The following is a 26894-nucleotide window of genomic DNA, read 5'->3' on the forward strand; positions in this document are numbered from 1 at the left end:
ATCTTCATCTACATCCTCTTCCATTTCCATAATATTGTCCTCAAGTACATCGCCCTTGTACAGACCCTCTATGTACTCCTTCTACCTTTCTGCTTTCCCTTCTTTGCTTAGAACTGGGTTTCCATCTGGGCTCTTAATATTCATGCCAGTGGTTCTCTTATCTCCAAAGGTATCTTTTATTTTTCTGTAGGCTGTATCTATCTTACTCATAGTGAGATAAGCCTCTACACCTTACATTTGTCCTCTAGCCATCCCTGCTTAGCCATTTTGCACTTCCTGTCGATCTCATTTTTGAGACGTTTGTATTCCTTTTTGCCTGCTTCATTTACTGCATTTTTATATTTTCTCCTTTCATCAATTAAATTCAATATTTCTTCTGTTACCCAAGGATTTCTAATAGCCCTCGTCTTTTTACCTACTTGATCCTCTGCTGCCTTCACTACTTCATCCCTCAGAGCTACCCATTCGCCTTCTACTGTATTTCTTTCCCCTATTCCTGTCAATTGTTCCCTTATGCTCTCCCTGAAACTCTGTACAACCTCTGTTTTAGTCAGTTTACCCAGGTCCCATCTCCTTAAATTCCCACCTTTTTGCAATTTCTTCAGTTTTAATCTACAGTTCATAACCAATAGATTGTGGTCGGAGTCCACATCTGCCCCTGGAAATGTCCTACAATTTAAAACCTGGTTCCTAAATCTCTGTCTTACGATTATATAATCTATCTGATACCTTTTAGTATCTCCAGGATTCTTCCATGTATACAACCTTCTTTTATGAATCTTGAACCAAGTGTTAGCTATGATTAAGTTATGCTCTGTGCAAAATTCTACCAGACGGCTTCCTCTTTCATTTCTTAGCCCCAATCCATATTCACCTACTATGTTTCCTTATCTCCGTTTTCCTACTGTCGAATTCCAGTCACCCATGACTATTAAATTTTCGTCTCCCTTCACTACCTGAATAATTTCTTTTATCTCATCATACATTTGTTCAATTTCTTCGTCATCTGCAGAGCTAGTTGGCATATAAACTTGTACTACTGTAGTAGGCATGGGCTTCGTGTCTATCTTGGCCACTATAATACGTTCACTATGCTGTTTGTAGTAGCTTACCCGCACTCCTATTTTTTTATTCATTATTAAACCTACTCCTGCATTACCCCTATTTGATTTTGTATTTATAACCCTATATTCACTTGACCAGAAGTCTTGTTCCTCCTGCCACTGAACTTCACTAATTCCCACTATATCTAACTTTAACCTATCCATTTCCCTTTTTAAATTTTCTAACCTACCTGCCCGATTAAGGGATCTGACATTCCATGCTCCGATCCGTAGGATGCCAGTTTTCTTTCTCCTGATAACGACGTCCTCCTGAGTAGTCCCCGCCCGGAGATCCGAATGGGGGACTATTTTACCCAAGAGGACGCCATCATCATTTAACCATACAGTAAAGCTGCATGCTCTCGGGAAAAATTACGGCTGTAGTTCCCCCTTGCTTTCAGCCGTTCGCAGTACCACAACAGCAAGGCCGTTTTGGTTAGTGTTACAAGGCCAGATCAGTCGATCATCCAGGCTGTTGCCCCTGCAACTACCAAAAAGGCTGCTGCCCCTCTTCAGGAACCACACAACAGATACCCCTCCGTTGTGGTTGCACCTACGGTGCGGCTATCTGTATCGTCGAGGCACGCAAGCCTCCCCACCAACGGTAAGGTCCATGGTATCCATGTCACAATTAAAGTCGCTGAAGTGGGTGTAGCCTGAGAAATCATGTGAGAGTGCCAGCCTGAGAAATCATGTGAGAGTGCCCACACTAGAGCGAGTGATAAAACCCAGCTGGATAGGTAAAATGTAAAACTGAGTCAGCTATAGAGGCATCGTCACCAAGAATTAAAGGAAGTACAGCTGGCAAATTAAAGGACTGTCGCAACGGGGCTAAAAGGGGGCAGTCCATCAGAAGATGGACCACTGTCAGCCCTGCATCACAGCGACACTTGGGCGGGTTCTCACGACGAAGGAGATAGCTGTGGGTCAACCGCATATGTCCAATTGAGGGACGGCTGAGTCCCTACACATGCCCCTCAAGGATGAGTTCCATATGGTTGTGGACGACTTGACCATGCGGAGCTTATTTGGCGTGTTCAAGATAGACCATTCAGAGCTCCAGACATTGCGGACCTTGCGATGTAGGGCTGACCGGAGGTCTCTTTCCACGAGCCAAAGCTCCAGGGAATGCGAAGTGGTGGCCTGCTTGGTCAACCGATCGACACGTTCGTTTCCTGGAATGCCAATGTGGCCCGGGGTCCACACAAACGTCGCTGAACCTATACCATTCCTTAATTGTTTTCACATCACATGGATCACATTCATACACACGACTATAATTTCTTTGCACAGTAATCAGTGATTTTGTTTCTGCAAACCACACTACTGCTTGCGTATGCTGCTGTGGAGTCGCAATTCCACTTCATGCGACCATGCTGCACTCTGGCGATGATATTTGGCACTTCTGACATGGGAGTATAAATTCCTTGAAATGCTCTAAAATGTGGTGCACTTTTCATTGTCGTATCTACTGTGATTTTTCTCTCCTGGGTCTTTGAAATCAGGGAGGTTTGAGTGGGACACCCTGTATTTTTACCACCACCACCACCATCTGGAATGACCAATTTACCTAAACCATGAGAGGTGAGGAAAGAGGCAATGTATTTCTATATGCAAGCAGCAACAATGAAATTTATAATCTTGGTTGTCACGAATATCTAAGTTGTTTCTTCCAAATATATTGTGACTTCTGAGATGGAGGTTACGGCAGGATATAACAGCACAGCTTAAATTGCTTTGAGTGAAATGGGTGTCAATAAAATTTATAATCCTAGCTGTGACAAATATTTGGTTGTTTCTTTCAAATATGTTGCAATTTCTGTGGTTGTAGCTACAGTGGAACCTGAAAACATAACCTTTTTTTCCTCAAATACATAGCAAATTTCACATCCAACAATGGAAACTCCATGTTGGAATATCAACAATATTAGGAATAGAGCACTACTCATCATAAAGATGACACACTGAGTTGGAGGCAGGCACAGCAAAAGGACTGTTACACATTTACCTTTCTTCAGAAAAGCGCATGCGCTCTCTCTCTCTCTCTCTCTCTCACACACACACACACACACACACACACACACACACACACACACACACACACACACACACTCACTTTCAAACAAGCAAGCACACCTCACGCACACATGACCGCCATCTCCAGCAGCTTGAACCAGGCATTCCGCATGTGCGTTTGAGGCGTGCTTGCTTGTGTGAATGTGTTTTCTTTTCTGAAGAAGGCTTTGACCAAAAGCTAAATGTGTAAGTCTTTTCGTTGTGCCTGTCTGCAACCCGAAGCGCCATCTTTACAGTTAGTAGCAATCTAGTCTTTTCCTAATATTGTTGAAGTTTCACATCTATAATGACATGAGAATATGATAATATTCCTTCATCTCTTGCTTCCAAACATGTTGTCTGTCTGCTGCTCCCTCACTGGTTGCATAGAACCAGCGCCGGCCGCGGTGGTCTAGCGGTTCTGGCGCTGCAGCCCGGAACCGCGGGACTGCTACGGTCGCAGGTTCGAATCCTGCCTCGGGCATGGGTGTGTGTGATGTCCTTAGGTTAGTTAGGTTTAAGTAGTTCTAAGTTCTAGGGGACTTATGACCTAAGATGTTGAGTCCCATAGTGCTCCAAGCCATTTGAACCATAGAACCAGCAGCTGACACATCCCCTTTCATTCCTGGCTAGCATTAACACCGCTGCTACATGAAACATGTACATACGCCACAAAATTCGATTCCAACTACAAATGTATTCAGGTAAACTACAGTTTAAACATGGTAGATGTTCATAAAAAGCCAGGTATGTGGTACACATTCCCATGATAGGCAGCACAACGAAATTTGCTACAGCCTGTTTTACAATGTCAAAGCTCTTAGACAGATTTTTTAAAATAGAAGCTGGGATCATGCTCTAACTTTTATTAAAGATCCGAGAAAAGAATTACAGTACACCATCAAAGATTTTATAAAACATCTTTTATAAAAATGACATTTAACAAAGATATTTTACAATCTAATATGGGTCTACCCAATCGTTATTCTCTTCTCCACATTTGGCCTAGTTCTCAGTCAAGCTTGTGTCACCCAACACCTGTCCAGTCTTTCCAAATTCTTCAAAATAAATCTGCATGTGACCTCAATTGCAAAAGCTAAATCAGTAAAAGTGAGACAATCCTTACATTAATCTACTACACAATGTAAAAATGTTGACCTCAATGGCAATAGTCGAGAATGTAAGACAACCCCGTATTTTTCTGATGAAGGGTTTGAGGGATACACTTCATCTTACAATCAGGTAAATATGCTAGTATTTATTGAGTTTGCTAACAGTCCTTGGGCCTGAGCAATCACAATGGGAAACTGTAGGGAACTCTACACTCTTTAGTAAACTTAAATACAATGTCAAAGATAGAATACAAAGCTGAAACAATGCTATATTAACAGAAACTGACTTTAGAGATATAACAATTGTATAAGTGCAGATAAAAATCCTTAAATTATGTACATATTTAGTATTATTAATTAAATCTATATTAAATGAATAGTCTACAGAAAGAAGAAAGGAGTTAAAGAAGATTAAGGTTCAACATCCTGTTGACATTGACATAATCAGAGATGAAGCATAAGCTCAGATTGAGAAAAGGATGGTGAAGGAAATCAACCTTACCATTTTGAAGGTCCCATTCTGGAATTTACCTGGAGCTATTTAGGGAAATCACAGAAAACCTAAATCAGGATTGTTGGACGCAGATTTGAACCATTGTCCTCCAGAATATGAGTCCAGTGTGCTAACCACTGCACCACATGAGATGGTTACCGAATGGAAGCAGTTGTATTGCAAGATTGGTTAGCAGTGTAGCGACTAGGTGCAGCCACACCTCTATGCCCCATCTTGGAAATGTGTGATGTCATTTTCCAATAAAATTCTTCTGGATGTATGACTGCTTCATATGAAATAAAAATATTGTAATTTTTACTACTACTGCATGCAGCCTTTGTTAGTGTATCCTGATAAGGACTGCCTGCAATTGTGGCCAAACATCAATAGTTTTATCACGTAGACATTATCAACATGGACTCCGATCACAGAAGCTTACACTCATATGTGCCATATATTGTTGTGAATAGGGCCATCAAAACTGTTCATATAACAATATGCAGTTGCAGTTTTAGCATCTGATTGTTGTCTTTAGTACCCTCCAGCAAACTACTCATATTGGTGCTCCCCATCACATCTACACTGTCAGTATTCTTTAAACATAAAATGCATAACTTAGATCAATTAATTTTGCACATTCTATCTACACACATTATTTCAATTTTAAGAAAATGATTATTATACATAAACACTGTGTGGCTACATTTGCATTTCAGTAGTATTTCTGCTATCTATACAAACACTAAATTGAATTAGACACTTTTTTAATCTGTCACTTAGAATTATGGTTAGTCACCTCGATTACAACTTTCTAAGGTATTTCATAAAGATGGCAATACTTACCCAAAAATGTCCCCAGCCAGAAAGGAACTATGGGGACCCCTATCACAGGTGAAACTATGTTGATAAACCAGTTTGGTAAAAAAGGCGTTATTCGCAGAAATAATATGTAATTCAGCAAATTTTCACGATGCTTATTTACCTAAAAAGAAAAATTATACCATCAATACACAAGTTATTTACAAATGATCAAGTGGAATATACATTAAAATATATTTGGAATAAGCAGTGTAGTGCTACCACCATTTTTTGGGTGTTACTTTGGAAACAGCAGTGTAGGCAGTGCAGCGTTTGAAGAACTCATAGGCACCCAGTGCACTGTGTCAGCATTCCAATTACAGCAACAGGGCAGTTTATGCATTGTGTGACAGAGCAAGCCCGGCACCACAATCCTGCCAGTATGACTGAGTTCTTACGGAATGAGGCAAGCAGTTAAACTGTTGTCAGGAATGCGATCAGAAGCAATATATTAGCACTACAAGTGAATCACTATTCTGTATAAATAACCATCCCTTTTTAATAGCCTGGTAGATCTAAGTCGAGTGGGCTATGCCATGCGCCACCTCACCATGGGCAAGCAAACAGTCAACCCAAGTCCACTCTGCCACCATTCCTCATTCCAGCACCATTTTGTAGCACCTAGGCTGCCTCCTTGGTCTTAGTGCCCCTCCACTGGTGGGCTACTTCCCAATTCACTCCTGCAGCAGGTCAACTCCTGCCCATGGGGTAGTGAGTCATGACCAGGAAGGTAGAACTGCTCTCCTTTCTACACTGGTGCGGGTGCTGTGGCACCTCGTACCACCACTTCTAGTGCTGCTAGTTGACCAGTGGGCATCAGCATTCTGGGGCACATACATTATGTTTGAAGAAAAGTAATGAGTCTGACAGCACTATGAGTGATCTAGCAACACTGTGTTGCTCTACTTGTATAAACCAGTGTGTTCACTCCTTCCAGGTGCTCTGTCCGAGTTTTAGTTCTGTACAGCAGTCATGTGGTTTTTGAGAGCACCATCAGTGAAGTTGTGTTTTCATTATGCATTACGTTAGATAAACAGCGGTATTCAGAGCAACTTTCTGACATCAAGTTGTGTGTTAAACTTGAGGAATCTACGAATGTGACCTTCAAAAAGTTTAAAAAGTCCTATGGAGGACATTCCTTATCAAAAGCACAAGTTTTTTGCTATCACAAATCATTTTTGGAAGGCTGAGAACACACTGAAAGTGAACCTCACTCACAGGATTGACACGAGTTTCCTCAAGTGAAATTCCCTGATTTTCAGACAAGTTTTAGCATTTTTCCCTGACAAATTTTGAGATCTCAAGGGTAAGTTAAGACATAAGTTGACAATCTGTCTTTGCAGCTATGGTACAAGAAACAATAGCACAAATGAGGAGATATCTAAAAAACAAACTTGCAAGCAGATGGCATTTCCTGATGTGAACCAAAACCTTAAAAACAAACATCAACATCTTTTGTAATGAACTGTTTTTAGATGGAGAAAGCAAGTCAAATGGTGTAAGTGTTTCATTAAGACCACTGATGTTATTTTATTTCAAAACAACAAAAAATATTTGGTGACAAAAATATGCATTTCCTTGGAGTCGCAACACAAATTTAAAATACCTTCACTGATTTCAGAACTAACCTTGGGAAAAAATAGGCCTCTTGAAAGAAGTGTATAAGTTAGGGAAGAATTGTGTAAACCAACACTGTAGGTGACCGCCAATAAAATTGTTGGTTCTACTATGTTCATTACTGTCAGTTATAACCCACTGTGTTATATCTATTATTTTACAGGTATTGTGTGATTTTTCTTTCGAGAAATATATAAGTACGTAGCATGCAAACCACCAGCGACTGAATTTTCTTATTATCCATACTTTCTAAAGTATACACTACTTTTGAAGTGCCATAATGCACTAAAACAAATAAAATGTCTATAAAATTCCTGATATCAATCGCCTGTGGCCGCTGGCCTGCTGAGGAGCACCGCAGTCCTGGGTCCATGGATAAACCATGAAAATCCACTGCATTATGCCACACACAAACAGATGCAGACGCAGATTGGTGAAACTAGATCCAATGGGCAGGGCCAGCACATTGGTGGGAACCGAATGGCTTCAGATCAGCAGGCCCAATCCATTACAAATACCCACAGAAATGGTCTGTGGTTCTCGCCCGTCGCAGAAATCCACTCGTGGTCAGCTATTCATGAGCCACAGACAGCATGTTGATGAAATGAGGCCACAGTGATCAATCCATGCAACAGATAACTTGTTCAAATACTCTGAGAACCAATAATAATGAGGATAGGTAGCAACTCATTGTAAAGATGATTAGAAAAGACAATTACACTCTCACAATTAAATTTTCAGCCACAGCTTTTGTCAGAAAACAAGAGCGCACACACACACATTCACACAATCAGTCAGACACAACTCATGCACACATGACCTCTGTCTCCGGCTGCTGCATCTACAGTCTCTGAGAATCAGATCTGATCAAACCACTCCTCATGCCTCTCTGCCTCTCGTGGCAAGAAGTGGTGGCAGTACTGACTGCAATCAGAGAAGAAGAGAACTAGTAGTAATGAGGAAGCAGGGAAGCAGCGAACGTACTCAGCTGCACCCACCCAGCAACAATGCATGACACCTCAGTAAACAAACCATTTCATCTACTGAGACAGAGGGGAGATTTTCCAGTGCTTTTTTTTTTTTTCAAATTTCCCTATCATGTTTGAAATTCCCTGATATTCCCCCAATTTCCAGAACCTGTGGTAACCCTGCACTCAGAAAGATCTTCAGCTTCAGAAACCGATGAAATATTGAATGTATCCCGCTCTTGAGAGAGTTGTTCCTCCACAACAAACTGTCAAAGTATTTTATGGATATGTCCCTGTAAGGGTCAGGAAAAGAGCGAATTGAGTGAGACTGGATATTGTCGGCAAGTGGATGACAATGCCACATGTCACATGGTCACTTTCATCGCAGAATTTTTGATCTCAAAAGGCATTCTTGTTGTTCCACAGCCCCCTCTATTCACCTGATCCAAGTCTCCATAATTTCTTTCTTTTCCTGAAATTGAGAAATGTCTTCAAAGGATGCCATTTTTGGACTCGAGAGAAGATTCAAAAGAATGTAACGGACACGGTAAAGGCTCTACCAGATGAAGCCTTTCAGCCCTGCTACCAAGAACGGGAACAACTACTCTGCTGGTGTATAGCTGCCAAAGGGGACAATATTATTCTTTGAAAAAAATAAAAACTTTGTTAGATAAAAAACAGTCTCATTACTTTTCTCACACACCTCTTATGTCATGGCACACTGGCTATACCCCAGCTGATACCACGTGGCACGCCCCTAACTTGTCACATGCTGAGGAGAGAGTGGTCGGCCCACTGTGGTGTATGAGTGTAGTTGCACGAGTTATAATAAAGTGATTGACTTTAAATGTTGTTTTATTAAGCTACCATTGGCCACATCCTTGCCACGATTCTCCACTATCACTCAGTCTTGTGCAATAGTGGCCCGTCAGCCCCAGGTCCACTTCAGTCAAAAGCTACTTCCATTCTGCACAACATCACAACCACAGCCACCCGTGCCATTACACAGTGGAGTGAGTGGACAAACTGTCTGATTCTACTTTTCTATGCTGAAGAAATGGTATCTAGACAAGAAACACATCGGAACTTAAAAAGTTACATGAGTCAAACCATTGGAACCTGCGAACATGTCTCTGCTAGTGCACCATCTGCAGAGGGAGTGTCAGCAGAACGGTTTAAATGTCACTGTTATGGTATACTCCTATGCAGTCTACTGAACCTAAGTGGTTGATGATGAGGTGTAGAGTATAAATTGATTGTAATTCTGAGTGTTAAAAATTGTTGTCAACAGATACTGTGTGGCATTTGTGTCTGGGAGATAAAGGTTTCACAATGGTAGAGTCTTGGGCACAGGGTGTTTCCAAGTGAGAGGCATTGCAGGTATTACTAGATGAGGTAGCACAGGTGACAGCGTGTAAAACACAGTTAATAGGGCAAACTGCAATTAAAGATAAACAGTCAGCATCAGTCCAGCAGCCCTAGATCCAGCCTCCATCAGTTTAATCACACCCTTTTCTGTTAGGTCAACTGAGGAGGTAGCCTCTCCCCTGGAGAACCTAAAATTGTTGGCAGATAGGGGAGGTTGGTCAGATATTCAGCTGTTCAGCTGTTACAAGTGATGATGTTACAGTTGGTAGAGATCGCAAAAACTTTTGTTAGGTGTACAGAGGAGTTGACAAATGCACAGACATTTAAGCAATTGAGTCAAGGCCTCCTACAGGGGTATAAAAACAACAGCATGAGGTTTTTCTGTAAGTTATTAAGTAAAGTCACAAAAAGACACAAAACAGTGGTTTTTGCATATACTATACATAAAATTAATGTGCAAAAGTGGGAGTTATGGGAGAGTAAGGAGGCGAATAAGATTATACTTCAAGAAGCCCAGCATAAGGCACTTGCCTTCCTGAGAGGCCTGTCACTTGATATATGGAGAAGGGTTTGGACAGGTACCTCAAAAGACCTCTATCCTGCTGTCTGGTGGGCAACAAAATTCACAGAAATTGATATGTTATAAGTGCAAAGTGTTCACCATTAATGTGAATCACTATAGATGTGGATGAACCGGGCATGTCCGAAGGCAGTACCGGCAACCTCAATGACATAAAAAGGGTGGATACCAGCAAGAGGATAGCCAAAGCAGTAAGAGAGGTAGAAATAGGAAATGGAAAAGCGTTGAACACAAGAAGGAACCCTGAGTCTGCCACGCTGCATTTCTGTTAAATTTTGATGTAGCAAATACAAATGCAGAGGTGGAATGTCCTACGGTAGGGATTGTAAGGGGCAGGGGCACGTGTCAGTGGCAAAACAGACCTCATCAATCGGAAGCAACTGAACTCACCACACTATAAGTTGATTGGGATGGGAGATAGTGATGCAAGAACATTGGGTTCAGTTGTATTAAATTTTCAGGTTGGGAAACTTGGGTTTGAACAATGTATGAAAGTAGTGTCTCATGTAAGCAAAGGTTACTCTATGATCCTGGACTTTTTGTATCAACATCGTATCAAAATTGACATTCAGAGACCTGAGGCGGAACTGTGACAGCATTTCAGCTAGTGGACGCTGTCACCAGTGAGGAACTCTTGCAAGGTTCATCTAACATTAAGGATCAAATCGATTAAACTGCGTACGAAAACTGTAACAAGGAGATGTCCCCAGCAGTGGGACTGACTTTTTGAAATGATCTATATGGTGATTGGGTTAAGAACCCGTTTGAGAGTAATCGACAAAAAAGAATTTGGAATTTCATGTAAGGCTCTATAAGATTAAAATAGTAACAATTTACAGGCTGGTTGCATAGTGTAATGGTTAAGATGCTGACCTTACATGCAAGAGGTTGTTGGTTTGAACCTTGTCAGGTACATCGAACATTTTATTATTTTAAAACCTTTATCAAAATGACTTTGATTACAATTTTTATTCAATTAATTGGTAGACACAATTTCTTTTATTTGTATTCCCTTGTCACATCATTTTAATCAAAGTTTTAACTTCTTCAATTGCTCTTGTGTTTTCTTCCTATCTTTCTTTTTACACTTTCAATCTTCTAGCACGTGGATATAATTATTTTTATTTATCTGTCATAATATTTAAACTTAATTTAAATTCTGGATTTTTTTGTTGATTACTCCCAAACGAGGGGCCAGCAGAGTGAATGGGTGCAATGTGTGATACCTTGAACCTTAACATACGTCGCTGTATAGACTGTTCCAAAAAGTCGATCCCACCCCTGGGAACCTCTCCTTTTAAGGCTTGATTTGCAGGATACAATGTCAGAGTGTCCTGGAAAATTGCTTTGGGTGTTGATATGTTGTATGTAGCAGAATTACAAGAGGAGAAAGACGTACTGGATGTACCACGCTGATTTGTTAAGAGAAGGATTGTACATGTACAATAGAGAGATGACGGAAAAGTGGTACCCATGAATTTGGATAATTTTGGTGCCGACGAAGTAGGGCTAACTCAGGGGCTGTAAGTACCAAATTTGGTCATCCTGGTGGAGAATGACGACTGGGACACACTGACCGTGGTCAGCCACAGGCTGTCGCTACAACTGCATTATGTAACAACATGGAGCATCTAGAGGGACAGAAAGGATAGAGATGGGAGAAGTTATTACTGGAGCTTGAGGATTGTTTTATCCTCAGGGTCCATTGCCAGTGTCATCCATAATGCAACACTGAATTCCAATGGGAAATGAAGCGTTGGTGTACCAGAAACCATGTCGTATATCTTGGCATTTACAGCTAATTATGGAGGATTTTGTTAAGCAACAATTAGCCAATGGAATAATAATAGAGGAGAGCACTACTTCCTTAAAAAGTCAAGAGACACTACCAAGAAATATTAGGTTCTGCTGTGACTATCGTCGTCTTCACAATAAGATGGTAACTGAAGTGTACGCCATACCCAATACCATGGAGACAGTGCTGGTACTTCTCTACCATGGATTTAAGGAACAGGTACCATCAGTTAGAGATGGTTCTGAAGTACCAACTGAAGAGTGTTCTCAGTTCCTTGGTGTCATTGTCAATACCAAAGGATGCGATTCGGATTAAAGAATGCCCCTGCAACATTTCAGCGATTGTTGGACAGGGCACTAAGGGGGTTAAAACATTGGTAATATTTCATGTACCTCGATGATATAATTGTGTGTTTGAGAGATACTGATGAACATATGCAACACTTGAGACAGGTTTTTAAAAAAGAAGTGTCCTTTTGCCTTTGGGAAAGTGGGTTACTTGGGCCATACAAATAGCAAGGAAGGAGTAAAAACATAATCACAGAATTTTCTAGTTCCTAAGATGAGTAAGGAGCTACAGAGACACTCAAATTATTATAGAAAATTTGTGAAGGAGTTTGCAGATGTGGCACGACCACTCATGCAATTATGAGGGCTGATCAATACAGACTAAAACTTTCTTTTTTTTTCATACAGTTTCTTACTCCACTGTAACATTTACATTATCTTTTTCAAAATACTTCTGGTTACTTGAATGCATTTTTATAGCATCTCTGCCAGTCTCTGAATGCTTTGTGCACGCCATCATTTGTCAGGTCCTTGAGAACCATCTCCCTTTTCTTCAGCACTGTTTCAGAGTTCTCACATCAAATGCATCAAAGATTTGTTGTTAGTAATGGGGGGAAAAAAATCACAGGGTGCAAGATCAGGGCTATAAGGTAGAGGTGGTACACATGTAATGTTGAACTGAGCCAAAACTTGTGTGACTTGATTTGTGATGTGAAGGCATGCACTGTCATGATGAAGTCATCACCATCTTGAGAAAGTTCTGGTCGTTTACTTGCAGCATGATTCCTCATTTTATCCAATACTGACACGTAGTATGATGCTGTAACAGTATCATGCATAATCATAAAGACACTGGCACATGAAACTCTCAACACTTCACTGAGGTTACTTAATGTTATCTGTCGATCCTTGTGGACAATCACAGCAGCTGTGTTGATGTTGACTTCGGTGACAGCGGAATCCGAAAACAGCAGGCTCACCCTGCTTACAAGTAACAGAGACGGGTCGGACTTCTGTGAAGTCCTTGCATCACCTAAATACTTTGCATGAGGTAGTGCATCTTCACCATATGTTTGCGGCAGCATTTCGTAAGTTTCAGTGGCTGTATGGTTTAAACAAACACAGAATTTTATTGAGCTGTACTGCTCCTCTCATGTCACATCCACTGTTTGGTATGTGAAATGCAAAGAGCATCTAGAAAATGGAGCATTACTACCAACCTTCTCATAAGTGTGCTACTACCTATGGACATTACATGGAAAAACATGAATTTTTCAAATATTCAGGATACTATCACGGTAGCTATAGGAAAAAAACTGGTCTCAGTCTTTGTTGCTCAGCCCTATATTACAAAAGAGTGTGAAATTTGAGTGGACAGAAGAATTCCTAGCCACATTTGAGGGACTGAGGAAAGCATAAAGGCAAGCCCAGTTTTGATTTTCCCCGACTATCAGAAGGAATTTGTACTGTATTGTGACACATCCAGTCAGGTATTAGAGCATGTTTTGAGTCAGGTGGTGAATGGCAAAGAATATCGTGTGGCTTACACTTCAAGGCAACTCAATACGGAAGGAAAGGACTATTTGACAACAGAGAAGGAAATGTTCAGCTTGATATGCAGAATTACACACTTTCGGTTCAACTTGTATGGGAAAAAATTCAAGCCAGCGACCGATCATGCAGCTCTGAAATGATTGTTAGGGTCGAAGGACCCTTCTAGCGAGCTGACAATGTGGGCAATGAGGCTGAACGAGTTTGATTATGAAGTGATACATAAGCCAAGAACAAAGTGCTGAAACACAGGTAGTTTAAGCAGGAAGGTGGAGCAGTATAGCCACTGGGCACACCCTTGCTGAGTGACTGGCAGTGCAAGCTGCTGACACCAATTGTAAGCTATACATGACACAGACACAGTTCAGCATGTGTGACTTATGGATGCTAACTAGGTTAGAGGCACGTGAGGGGAGTGCCAGCTAAGATCACGGGTGAAGTACTGACGGATGCACATGATCACATGCCTTCAGCAGAAAGGTACTAGTGGAATGGGAGGAAGGAATCGTGTACAGTACGCGTAATGAGCGGACACGAATTATAGGCAAGTACCACTGCAAAGGTTACCAGAAGCAATGAAACCATTTGAAATTATAAGATGTTCGAGTAGTAATGACAAGTGTGCAGGAAGCCATTCACCAACACGGACAACTGAGTCCAGCAATACTTCACCAGAATAATACATGACTGGGTCATGGAAAATACAAGACCAGCTGCTGCCTTTACTGGGATTCGTCTTGGAGCCTGGTAAACAGAATTTATCACTATACTGTCATGTAGCATCAATGGAGGTTAGGACAGACCAGGCAAACAAGATTCAGCTGTTTGTAATCAAAACGGATGGCTAGAGTTCCCCATGGGACACCCTAGAACCTAAACCCTACACAGGCTATACTGGATCTACTTCATGTTTGACACCACAGTGGTGGTAGCAAACTGCTATGAGCAGCGCAGATTTGCAGGGGTGAAGTGACTGGAACTGTGCAGTAGTGGGCTATTAGATAATGAAATAGAATGTGAGGTAATGGGACTGACATTCTACCATCAGCCACTGTTATGAGGATTACCAGCTTAAATAACACAGCCACTGTTGTACAGGCCAGACAAACCGCTAGTGGCACTTTCATTGAACCAGCTCACAGCAATGCAAGAAGGGCATATTTTGGCAGAACAGATGCTACAGCATATGCATCAGTGTTGGGAGGAAAGGCATCGTATGGCAGTGATTCTAAGTGTCATGATACCTGACACCATAGTAGTCCTGACTCTGTTCAGCGCACCCTTCATTCTACCTCAGGTGGAAAGCTGCCCACCCATCTGACCTCCTGGTATTGCAGACCCCAGTAGACTGGATCATGAATCGTGCATATGGAACCCACAATGGAGAGTGAAAGTGACTGTGTGTATGGTATTGTAATGTGGATAGAGGTAAGAAATGTGGCATTGTAATGTGCATAGTAGTAACACCGGTAAATGTATTTAATAGTGTGTAAGAGGTTATAGGACTACTGACCAGGCCATCAGTACCCTGAAAGGTGTGATGTGTTAAGCGGTATATGGGGAGTTGCCAGGATAGTGTGGTTAGTGAGAGGTTGGTAGTTGTACTTTTGTATGGGGTGGGGATGGTGGACAATCAATGAAGGAAGTGGTTGGTCTCTCTGAGGTGGGAGGCTAAATTACAGGCAATTGATTGGAGGTGTTGGTCAATGAGGGCTGAAATTCTTTCAGTAGGGGCACAATAACCAGTCACAGGCATCCAAGATTGTTGGGGTTGTGGATTTTGGGGAGCATGTAGAAGGTGGGTGTGCGGGGTGTCATAGGGACGAGGAGGGAACTGCATTCAGGGGAGATGTTCTAGGAATGGCCTAAGGCACTCTGGCAGAATTTATATGTGAAGGAGTCAGATAACTGGTGGAGGCCTTCTGTCAGGTAGTCACTGTGACTCACAACAATAGTGGTGGAACCTCATTAGGTCAGGATTTGTTTTGAGGTTGTGTATGGCTGTCCTTTCTTCTACTGAAAGATTGGTTTTTCTAAGGAAGGGACCTGGGAAAGGATGTGAAGCTAAGTTGGAGGTAAGGAATTCCTGGATGGTGACCAGTGGGTGGTGGTATGAACTGGAAAAGGCAAGGTTCAATGTTGGAATTAGGGCAGTTTTTGTTGGAGGGACTGGTGAAAAAGAAGTGCTTCCCTTGCAGGGATTGCTACCTTTCAGTGGGAGAAGTAGGAGAAAGAACAGCCATACACAACTTCAAAACTAATCCTGACCTAATCATACTACCTGCAGACAAAGGTTCCACCGCTGTTATGAGTTGCACTGACTACCTGGCAGAAGGCCTCCACCAATTATCTGATTACTCCACCTATAATTTATACAAGTCATCTCATCCCGGAAGTCCAACACAAACTCCAACCCTGCTTAAAGCCTTAGGCTCTTCCCAAAACATCACCCCTGAATACATTTCCCTCTTCACCCTATGACGCCCCACACCCACTTTCTACATACTTCCCAAAATCCATAACCCCAACAATCCTGGATGCCCCATTGTGGTTGATTATTGTGTCCCCACTGAAATAATTTCAGCTCACATCAGCCAAAGCCTCAAGCCATTTGCCTGTAATCTATCCTCACATGTCAAAGACATTAACCACTTCCTTCACTGACTCTTCACCACCCCCACCCCTTTACCTCCCGGATCCTTACTCGTCACACTTGATGTGACCGCTACAAAACACTACCTTCCCCAATGTCCTTCATAGTCCAAACCCACAACCTCATTCCTCATATGCCTTACTAACTTTATTCTAACCCACAACTACTTGTCATCTGAAGGTAAGGTACGTGACTCCACAACACAGTGATGGGCACCAGCATACCACCCTCCTATGACAATCTTTTTAATGGCCATCAAGAGGAGACCTTCCTAGCCTTCAAAAACATCAAACATCTAGTCTGGTTCAGATTCACTGATGACATCTTCATGATATGGACTCTGTAACAAGACACCATATCTTCGTTCCTTCACAACCTCAACATCTACTCTCCCATTCACTTCATGTGGTCTTCCTCAACCCAGCGTGCCACCTTCCGAGATGTTGACCACCACCTCTCTGACGGCTCCATCTGAACCTCTGTCCACATTAAACCCACCAACCACTAACAGTACCTGCATTTTGATAGTTGTCATCCCTTTCACACCAAAAAATCCCTCCTATATAGCCTGGCTACCTACAGTCAGCGTACCTGCAGCGACAAGCACTCCCTTGCTCAGTATGCTGAGGGTCTCACCAAAGTCTTCACAGACAGGCACTATCCACTGACCTAATATGCCAACAGACCTCCCAAGCCATTTTCCCTCAAAACCCCAATCCTCCCACCATCCCCAAAAACCAGCCACACAGGAGTGTTCCCTTTGTCACCCAGTATCATCATGGAACAACTGAGCCTCATCCTTCGCCAGAGCTTTGATTACTTATCATAGTACCCTGAAATGAGGGACATACTATGGGAAATACTTCCCACCCCTGCTAAAGCGGCCCACCCAACCTCCTAGTCTATCCCTATGTCATTCCCAATCCCAACCCCTTGCCACAAGGATCGTATCCCTGTGGAAGACCCAGGTGCAATACCTGCCCAATCCACGCACCCAGCACCTTCTATTCCAGTCCTGTCACAGGTTTATCCTGCCCCATCAGGGGCCAGGCCACCTGTGAAAGCAGCCATATCATTTACCAGCTATGCTGGAATCGTTGCACAGCTTTTCATATTGGTAGGGACAGTAACTGACAAACTGTGGCTAAGAGCAAAGTAGACCACCCTGTGGCACAATATGCAGCTGATTTGATTTCAATGGCTGCTTCACTGTGCAGATGGGAGTTATCCTTACAACACATTCACCGCTCCCATAATTATACCAGCCTCAAGCTGCAGCAACATACTACCTCCACACCCTCCACCCAACAGTTTCCACCCCCTCTGTCCTATAACCTTCTCCCGATTCTCATCTCCCACCCTGTTTATTTGTAGCCCTGTGCCAACGCAACACCTCCAACCACCTGCCTGTAATCTAGCCTCCCATGTTAAAGACACCAATCACTTCATTCATCGACTCCACCATCCACATCCCTTTACCTCCTGGATCCCTACTCATCACTGTTGACGCCACCTCCCTATACGCCAACATCCCTCATGCCCGTGGTCTTACCGCTATTGAACAGTACCTTTCCCAATGTCCTTCAGACGCCAAACCCACAACCTCATTCCTCATACACCTTACTAACTTTATCCTAACCCACAACTACTTCTCATGTGAAGGGGAGGTACAAAAACAAATCCACAACACAGCCATAGGCACCTGCATACCACCCTCCTGTGCCAACCTTTTTATGGGCCATCTAGAGGAGACCTATTTACATTTGGCAAGGTGCTGTAACTCAAGAAATGCACACATGCTGCAGCCTTTTGTGCTCCACTTTCTATGGAGAATAGTGTTCAATTGTTAACATTGCTTTAAGCTGTTTAACTTTGATTTTAAGAACGAGGATAATAACATGATTATTTTTCTCTATTTTACTATATACATTAAAGAAACTAAAATAAAATTCAGCTCACCTCTGCTTCTTAAAAATATACCAGTCAGTTTAAATTAGTTGTACTGACTCCTGTTAATGTAAATTTACTTCACAGCTGTGAAGCTCGTTGCTAATCTCAATGTATCTTAACAGTTTTAAAGGAGACACTGAGAGACAGACAGCACATTGAAAAGATGGCTATACATTCAAGTTTTTGGCCAAAAGGTCTTCTTCTGGAATATAAAACACACACAAACACAACTTGCACACAAACGACTGCTGTTTCTGAACACTGTGGCTGGATTGCAGAGAGCAAATGCCTCTGTACGGCAGGTAGCAACTTATCCTTTTCATAATATTGGAGTTATTCTATCCTCGTCTTTCCATTGTTTGATAACAGTTTTAAAGAATTTCAATGCTGATCAGCAATGTTGAATTTTTAGAAATATTTAAATCAATAACAGTTGCCACCCTCTTTTACAGTAAATATTGTATCACAGCCAAGAAAGTACTCCAGTAGGCAATACAATCCTAAAGCACAAGAGATGAAATGTGATGCTTTAATAAATCATGAGAGGTGAAAAGCAGAACGTAAGATGACAAATGAACTGAAAGAAGTGACAGGACAGAAGAAAAAGAAGCAAAAACTGTACCATAAATATGCAGGATCCATAATTTAGAGAAAGAAGGGAGCTATGAAGAGTTGTGAAAGCACTGGTGATGGAACGATAGTGTCAGAAATCTGAGGGGCACCAAAGATCCAGGAAAGTAAAGATATATGAAATATAAAGGTTGGGAACACACCATTTCATGAATGAGAAACAAGTCTGCTGTTTTCTAAGAAATAATTTTCTCATGAAGATATTGAACTGGATGCATTTACAGACCTGTTACTTTTAATATATCATGTTTAAAGAATTACAATTTAAAGTGAGAGTAATGCATGATGTACTATGGAAACATTTTACAAGAAAATTAATAGCCCAAATTCTAAACTAGGAAATCGGTTTCACTATTCAAGTAAGAAATAACTATGAACAACATCACACAATTTCCTCAACAGTAAAAGTGAGAGACTAAAATTAAAGAACACCGCAGTACCTCAACAATATTTAGACTGATAATTTTGAATAACTTTTCCCTCTGACATTTTCTCCCAATGAAGAAACTATTAGACAGTATCACAAGCTATGTATAGGTTGTGGGCACACACTAGTAGAGGACGGCGTGTTGAGGTGAGATGGAAACTATTCTAAGGCCGTATAGTCCCTTTATTACTCCAGCGGTTCATATGACAAGCTCAAGCACACACCTGATGGTGTTGAAGGTGGGACTTAACCCATGGATCCAGCAGTGAAACATTGTAGTAGGCAACCAGCAGCTGCTAGGATCAACATGGTCCAGCCATGACACGATCTTGCATAGTCAATACCCCCAGCCATTGGTCATGCTACATCAGGGCTGATGCGGCAGGCTAACTTAGCCCACCACTTACAAGATGGGTGGCTAGTGGCAACTGGTGCTGGCAGGTATCCTAGTGGCCCAACCGCCAGGAAGACCTCAGTTTGACCTTTGGCCTATCAGGCTGCAGGTGAATCCTCTAACATGCAGTCCTGTGAAGCTTATGGTGGAGCAGAGTGGCCTTACAGAGAAAGCTAACACTATTACAGATGCCAACTCTGTAACTCACCAACTCAATGACCTGCCAGGCCGGATGGCCAGTATTTATACAGGCCACTGCTGGTTTGCTGTGGTGTTGCTATAACAAATATCACGTGTCGCATACCAAAGTGTTCCCGGTTTCGTAACTAGCTAGGCACTGACTGGTAGGTGGACACACAGCGGGTAAAGCACCGAGCCCTCTTACCTAAGCAGGTGCCGTTACAGCTAAAATTCAATTTTCTTCTTCAGTTTTTATGACCATCATTCCTGCTACATTGGTTTCTGTTTAGGCAGTTGATTTGGAGAAACTCCATTTCTACGTCGTATTAGTTCTACAGTATGCCTAAACTGACAGTAGCAATAGGAAAATAATTAAAATAGGAGAAAGATGCAACTTTATAAAATATGTCCCAAATCTCCAATATGCATATTTAAACAATTTTGATTAACATGTAAACACCCAGAAAAAATGTATGTAGTGATGAGGCAACAAACCTAAAAAGCTTTCCATGTCATATCTTAGAAGTTCCAATAGTATGGAAGACTTAACGCACACCAATTTTGCATCCCATGTAGCAACTCAGTTGATATATTTGTACCAAATGGTAAACCAAACTAAACTCAAGTTGGCTTTAGAATCAACTTACGAGTACAGGAATTCCTCCCTGGAACTGTATAATTACTACTGTAATGAGGTATTATTGCGGTAAGCAGGAAGTGCAACATGTTTGAATTTTGCTTCAGTTTTAAAGCTAATAACAAAGTAGCCCTTGATATTTAAGAGTTCAAGTGAAATTTTTCTTTTCTATTTTGCAAGCCTTATCACAGTGTTCAGTTGTATCCATCTATTGTGGTTATTGCAGGTCAACTTGCAGTTCTCTTTCTGGTCTTAGTACAATGTTGCCTTTCTGTTCTGATGTAACTACAGCTTCAACTGATCGACACACTTGAGTATATTTCTTAACTTCTACTTCCCTACATCTCTAAATACATAATCTTTTTTTGATAAATCACATTTCGGTTTTTGTATTCACATTAGCTTCCATCAAATACCTTTTTTCCCTTCAAGTCACTGTGCACTACCTTAGCTTCATATTCTTTTTCGTATTTCACTGCTCCAGTGATTCGCTTTACTTCATTTGCTGTAAGACAATTTTTGGATTCTTGCCCTTTGAAAGGGAAAGGGTGACATTAAAAGCTGAAGTGCCTAGCTTCAGGTAGCATGCTGTGTTCAACTGTTACACACTTGTCTCTTAAGGTGAACTGTGTCTTGCCACTAAAATAACAGGTATCCCACTGGGTATTTTCTAAATCATAATATAGTTAGCAACTATGAATAGGAACATGTATTTTTCATTCAACTTACCGTAGCAGACCATTTTGCAGCTCGTTCTGGCATGTATTTATGAATTAAAGGACGCCCCAAAAAATGGGATAAAATGTAGCACAAAGTAGCACCAGTAGCAGAGCAGAAGCACACCAGTAGGAGTGCTGCAGGAAATGGAAACAGAAATCCAGACAGTATTGAGAGAGATATTGACCCTGGAATTGCAAATGTTTGGAGGCTGTTGGAAAGTAAAGGAATTTATGGTGAAGTTTGCACCGTATCCAGCTTGCATAAATATAACACATACAGGCAACTGCATTAGATTTTATTTACTTTTCTTCCTATATATTGCATTAATCTGAGTGTTACTCCCCACATTTCGAGAACTGTGATAATTCCCACATTTTTCAAAACAATAAATTCACATTTCACACACTACTCACCTTAAAATTGTATTTTTACAGGGTGTATATGTGGCCGAGGAAAAAAAATTCCCGGACTTCCCGGTTAAAAACACATTTTCTCCCGGATGAAAATACACTTTTCCCTGTTAAGTAACAGTATACTTTTCCTCGGAACTGTAAAACTTATCAATCCTTTCACTGGTTGTGGTTTTATACACCGGTGTGGAATTTCCCGGCACTTTAGAAAACGAAACTCAGGGGGGAAAAAAGCGTTTTGGAAAGATGTCCGATGTGCAGCAACATGTACACTGCACATTTCGTATTACGAAAGTACAAATTCTAATTCCACCACACACCGTGTGTTACTTTCCGAAGGATTGAGATCAAGATTGCGATGCGCTTTTGTAAGCCAGTCGTAGCTCATGTCAAGCGATCTCGCAAACCAATGACAGCGGATATTCAGAGCATAGGACACGTGATGTAGTCAGCCAATAGCAACATCACTGTTAAGTAGCGTGAGCACACAAATAAGGAAAGGTAATGGTTTAAATTAATATACATAGTGTTGCGAAAAGAATAACGTAGCCTATAATATTGGCCTCCCAGATTAATAAGCTGCAAGAAAAGCTAAGCTTTCACACATAATGTTGATCGTTTTTGCGCGTGTTACACTTTAAGGTACATCATACAAATGTGCCAGTAAAATTTTTAACAACTACATAAATGTCTGATCTTCTAGGCTCGAAAATATTCTAAATGGTCGTTCTCAAAAATTTGAATTTTGAATGAGAGTCAAACACACTGTGATTTAAGAATTTCATCGGACATTGCCGGACAGCGTTCATCTTGTGTAAAAGGAAATTTACTTTACTTGAAAGTAACGCTTTTCAAACAACCATTTGGAATATTTTCCCGCGACCTGTTAGAAATAGATTCGTTTCAGCAGTTGCGCCAGATGACACATGTCGCCGCGCTTGCGCAGCTACGATGACGTATGTTCGTACGTGTAAAACATTAAAAGATCTTACATTATGTCATAAAAGAAACAAGACGTTATAGGATACTCCAAGAGCATGGGAATTTTGTGAACCCTATTAAAATGCATAATTCGGCTTAAAGTGCACATTCGTATGTCCAGATTCAGATGTAAATTTTCTTAGAGTATCAGTACCGCATTATCTCATGTTTGGTTCTTTATTATGGCATAATGCCATACGTGCTAGATGATGAAAACATGAACTTGAAATGTAGCGAACAGTTGAAGCTAGGCAATAGTGTGGAATTAAACACTTTGTTTCAAATAAATTGACTGCCTCAGCAGAAAAGATTAATAAAAGTCAAATTTCTTTGACGAACAGACAAAGATAACTTCATTGTTCTGCGAGGCGATTAACGCTTGACCCTCAGAAAGGTACAAACAAAATAAAATCTGAAACTAATAATTTATTTTTGCCTTCCTTAATTATGTGACTGTATTTTAATTCACTTGATAGCTCCCGACCACAGAAATCCGTTTTGTTTTCATTTGACGTGAGAGCAATAAACGAAGAGCAAACAGCAAAATCACTTAACGTAAACACGGGTCACGTGGAGACTACCATCTCCCCACTACAACTCAGACTGCTCTGTGCATCAGGTCCGGATCTACGATATTTCCGAACCGGGCCAATATTAGATAGTGGCGCTCCCCCTCCCTCGAGCGTTTGAGGTAGGACGCCAAAAATTTAAAAAAAATCAACTTTTCAAACATATCTTCACATTGTAGCGCACATCTTTCTGAAGGGTCTGATACATAAAACATATATGATCGAGGGATCGTAAGACATGTTATTTGGTCTTAAAGTGTGCCAAGTGCAGTGCCATGCCTCTTCACAGAATTCTTCCATCGCAAGTCTCTGTATTTCGCTCTGTGGAATTCAAAAGTATAATATTTTGTAATGGGTGCCACAAACTATATTCAGGCTAGTGGAAATTCAAATGTCCTGTGGTGCCTCTCCTGCTCCCAGCCGGCTGGTTTGACATCCTGCTCCTCTTTAAAGAATCTCGCAATTAGTAGTGTATGGGATTATTTGTAACCAGGAGGACATGAACAGAAAATTTTCATGTCTTTACTGCCTATTAGCTAATAACTTGCTGTTTGTTATGTGTGACATAAAATTAAATATAAGATACATAAAATGAGTAAAGACAAGAAACAAGCAAGACAGTACACATTTCTTCAATCCTTAAGTCCTGGCTTTTTTCTATCTCTAATCTTGTCACAGCTTTATATGACGTACTTTCCTTTCTGGGAAAGAATCTATTACGCCATCAAAGTTCGTCAACGTTTTGCTACACGAAAAAACGCAGAAAAGCGTTAATACAAATAGTACCCAAGACTGGTGTGGTTTCTCGATCTGATTACGTGTATTTTGTCACTGTCTGCTAGATAAAACGAAATAGGCCTGCCTAATATTGTAGCAATTGTTAGACACACCAAATAAACGCGACTGTTTTGGCATAAATGGTCATTTTTATAACACGACAGAATATAATTCGCAGAGTACCAATATCAAATGCCTATTAGGCCTACTACAAGCAAAAGGTTTTACATTAGGAAATAGTTTCACATTTCATTCATGCTCTCTAGCTTCTGAAGCACGAGATCGAAAAGTAGTAGTACAAAATTTTTATATAAATTTGGAATCGTCATATTCTTCCATAATTTGTGAGAGTCTCCGCTTCTTCTCCTTCCTCGTTCTAACAATCTTGTCATCACTAATTCTGTAACTATTCCTGCCAGTGTCAAAATTTATTCTCTGGTTAACTTCATTAACCCTGCCACAATCACCGGTTTAGTTATCCTGCATTTGTTCTCCGGTTAGGCGTTATTAAGTGTTCGTACAACACATTTTCCGCACTACTCCCAGAATAGAACAACTTGAGCGGCTGCTAGCCAGGGACTGTATAATTGGCCCTTGTTAGTGTACCGGTCTGGCCAAAAATTTTCTGTCAAAATTTCATTTTCTTGGATACACGGAGAAAACAATACGCAATCTTAGTTTCCTGTTATTCCTGTTAGTCGTTTATTTCCACTCTGGTAGTCTGAATCTACGGAATTCGCTAGTAATTGTAACAACGCTGATCATTTGCGAACCCAGTCAACCACATAAACAGCGATTGTCATTCACCCTTTCGGCTTTATTCGCTCAGCTCGTATAGACCCGTCCCCTTTTCTCTGCTGGAAAGTTTACTTCTAGATATGACGGGGATTCCCCTGGCAGAGACATCACGTACACTATGCACGCATTCAAAAGTCAACTTACGATTCATTCAGAAATCAACTTAGAATTTGATCAAAAATGTTCAAAAACCAACAGAGATGCGTTCAAAATAATATGAGTAATCGATAGAACAATGTGCATTGGATGCTAGGCGCTTTTTGAAACACGGTCTTTTTCCTCAATAATATGAATTTGGTGTTGGTGCCCGCCCCCCCTCCCCCTGAAACTGCCGCACGGAACAGATAGATACCCCGGGTTTGCCCCTGCCCCCTAGTTCCGGGCCTGTTGCGCATACGTGGATCTGCCAGCTTAGGTGCACCAGTAAAATTTTTCTGGATAGCATCTAGCTGCTTGCTGCTATTGCTTATACAGCTAACTGCCACACTTCTGTAGCCAGAAGCGGGAGAAGGTACTACTAATACGTAACTCAACGGCACATGCGCATAAGCTCGCTCGCAACCGCTCAAACAAATCTAATGTAAACAGTTGTGACGTCACGCTCATCAGAGGCAATTTGTTGTTTTGAAACATTGCATAGTCTTCCTAAAGCCTTTAACACCTTTTGCTGTTGGCAGACACTTGTATGAGCACTGTTTTGTTGTTGCATATGGCGCATTTCCTTTGCAACTTAGGTTTTTTTTTCGCTTTTTTCTCTCGTTTGTGTTTTATTGCTGCAGTATTATTCTGCAGTAGCGAGATACAGTAATATTCTTTGTTAGAGTATTGGTTCTTACTAGTCAAAGTTACAAAAATGTAACCAAAACTAAAACAATGAAAAATTCCCGGAATTCTAAAAAATTCCCGGGTTTTTCCCGGTTTTCTCCCGGATGAAAAAATTCCCAGGTTTTTCCCGGATCTCCCGGGTTGTATGCACCCTGTTTTATGCATATTCTCCAAACTCATTTTGTGAAAACTCACAATAAATCTCCTTGAGAATATCATTTAGAAACACTATAAACATGCACATCTACTTCTAGGCATTAAAAATCATTCAAGTTGTCTTTTCCTTTTTTTTTTGAGGGGGGGGGGGGGGGGGGAGGGTTGGAGATATAACACTTGGTGACAGGTCTGTTGAGTAAGGAGGATTTGGAAGTCTCTCACACTGTGATTTTAAATATAAATTTTAACATGGCACAGTTAAATCTATCAAACATGGTACAGCAACAAATCAGGTAATTTTAAAAGTGTTATCAAGAGTGAATGATTAGCTTTACTTAACTGAATTACAAAAGAGCCACAGTAAACATAAAAGCATTTAGTTTCCAAACTGATGAACTAAAAATATCCTTTTTCCAAAAATAACATCTTAGATGCCAACCATCTCTCTGTATGCACTGGTCAAATCTTCTGCAGATGTCGCCCATTACCTATTGCAGCACCTCCACAGTAATTTGTCGTATTTTTATCCGAATTTGACATTTGAACTTTGAAATTGCACTTGGGCTGGGGAACTAAACATTTACGATTTCAAATCGCCCCACAGAAAGAAAGCTCAGAGGCTGGCAAATGAGGCCATCTGGCTGGCTACCTGATACCCCCAACTGTGGAGATAACCTGATTGGTAAAGAGGTTCCTTACAGTAGCCATGGAATTTCGCGCAGTGTGACTGGTAGCTCCATGTGTTCACAGGAACATGAGCAATTGCATGAGCTAATGAATTCTTCAAGATGTGGACACAGCATTCTCCTGTCACATTTACAGCCGTTTCCCTCTCATCTTCATCTTCATAGTAGTATGGACCAATAATTGCAAAAGAAGATTTAGCACAGCAAACAGTAACTTTCAAGCTGTGGAGTGGTCTCTCATAGATTTTTTGTGGGTTTGTGTTAGACCAGTAACAGAAATTTTGCTTGTTAACATATCCTGACAAATGACAATT

The 26894-nt window shown here is 41.1% G+C and overlaps 2 protein-coding genes across 2 annotated transcripts in view; one reads left to right on the forward strand and one right to left on the reverse strand.

Moving 5' to 3' along the window:
* Nucleotides 1-26894, forward strand: part of LOC126473288 (uncharacterized) — a 144745-nt gene that overhangs the window by 106146 nt on the left and 11705 nt on the right. The gene's annotated exons all lie outside the window — the stretch shown is intronic.
* Nucleotides 1-26894, reverse strand: part of LOC126473289 (transmembrane protein 41B-like) — a 44904-nt gene that overhangs the window by 3546 nt on the left and 14464 nt on the right. The window contains exons 4-5 of the mRNA XM_050100248.1: nucleotides 21388-21586; nucleotides 5607-5745 (exon numbers count right to left, since the gene is read on the reverse strand). Of these exons, the coding sequence (XP_049956205.1) occupies nucleotides 5607-5745; nucleotides 21388-21586 (338 nt within the window). The remainder of the gene's footprint in view (nucleotides 1-5606; nucleotides 5746-21387; nucleotides 21587-26894) is intronic.

The sequence above is a fragment of the Schistocerca serialis genome, chromosome 4 (genome assembly GCF_023864345.2).
Source record: "Schistocerca serialis cubense isolate TAMUIC-IGC-003099 chromosome 4, iqSchSeri2.2, whole genome shotgun sequence".
Taxonomy (NCBI): domain Eukaryota; kingdom Metazoa; phylum Arthropoda; class Insecta; order Orthoptera; family Acrididae; genus Schistocerca; species Schistocerca serialis.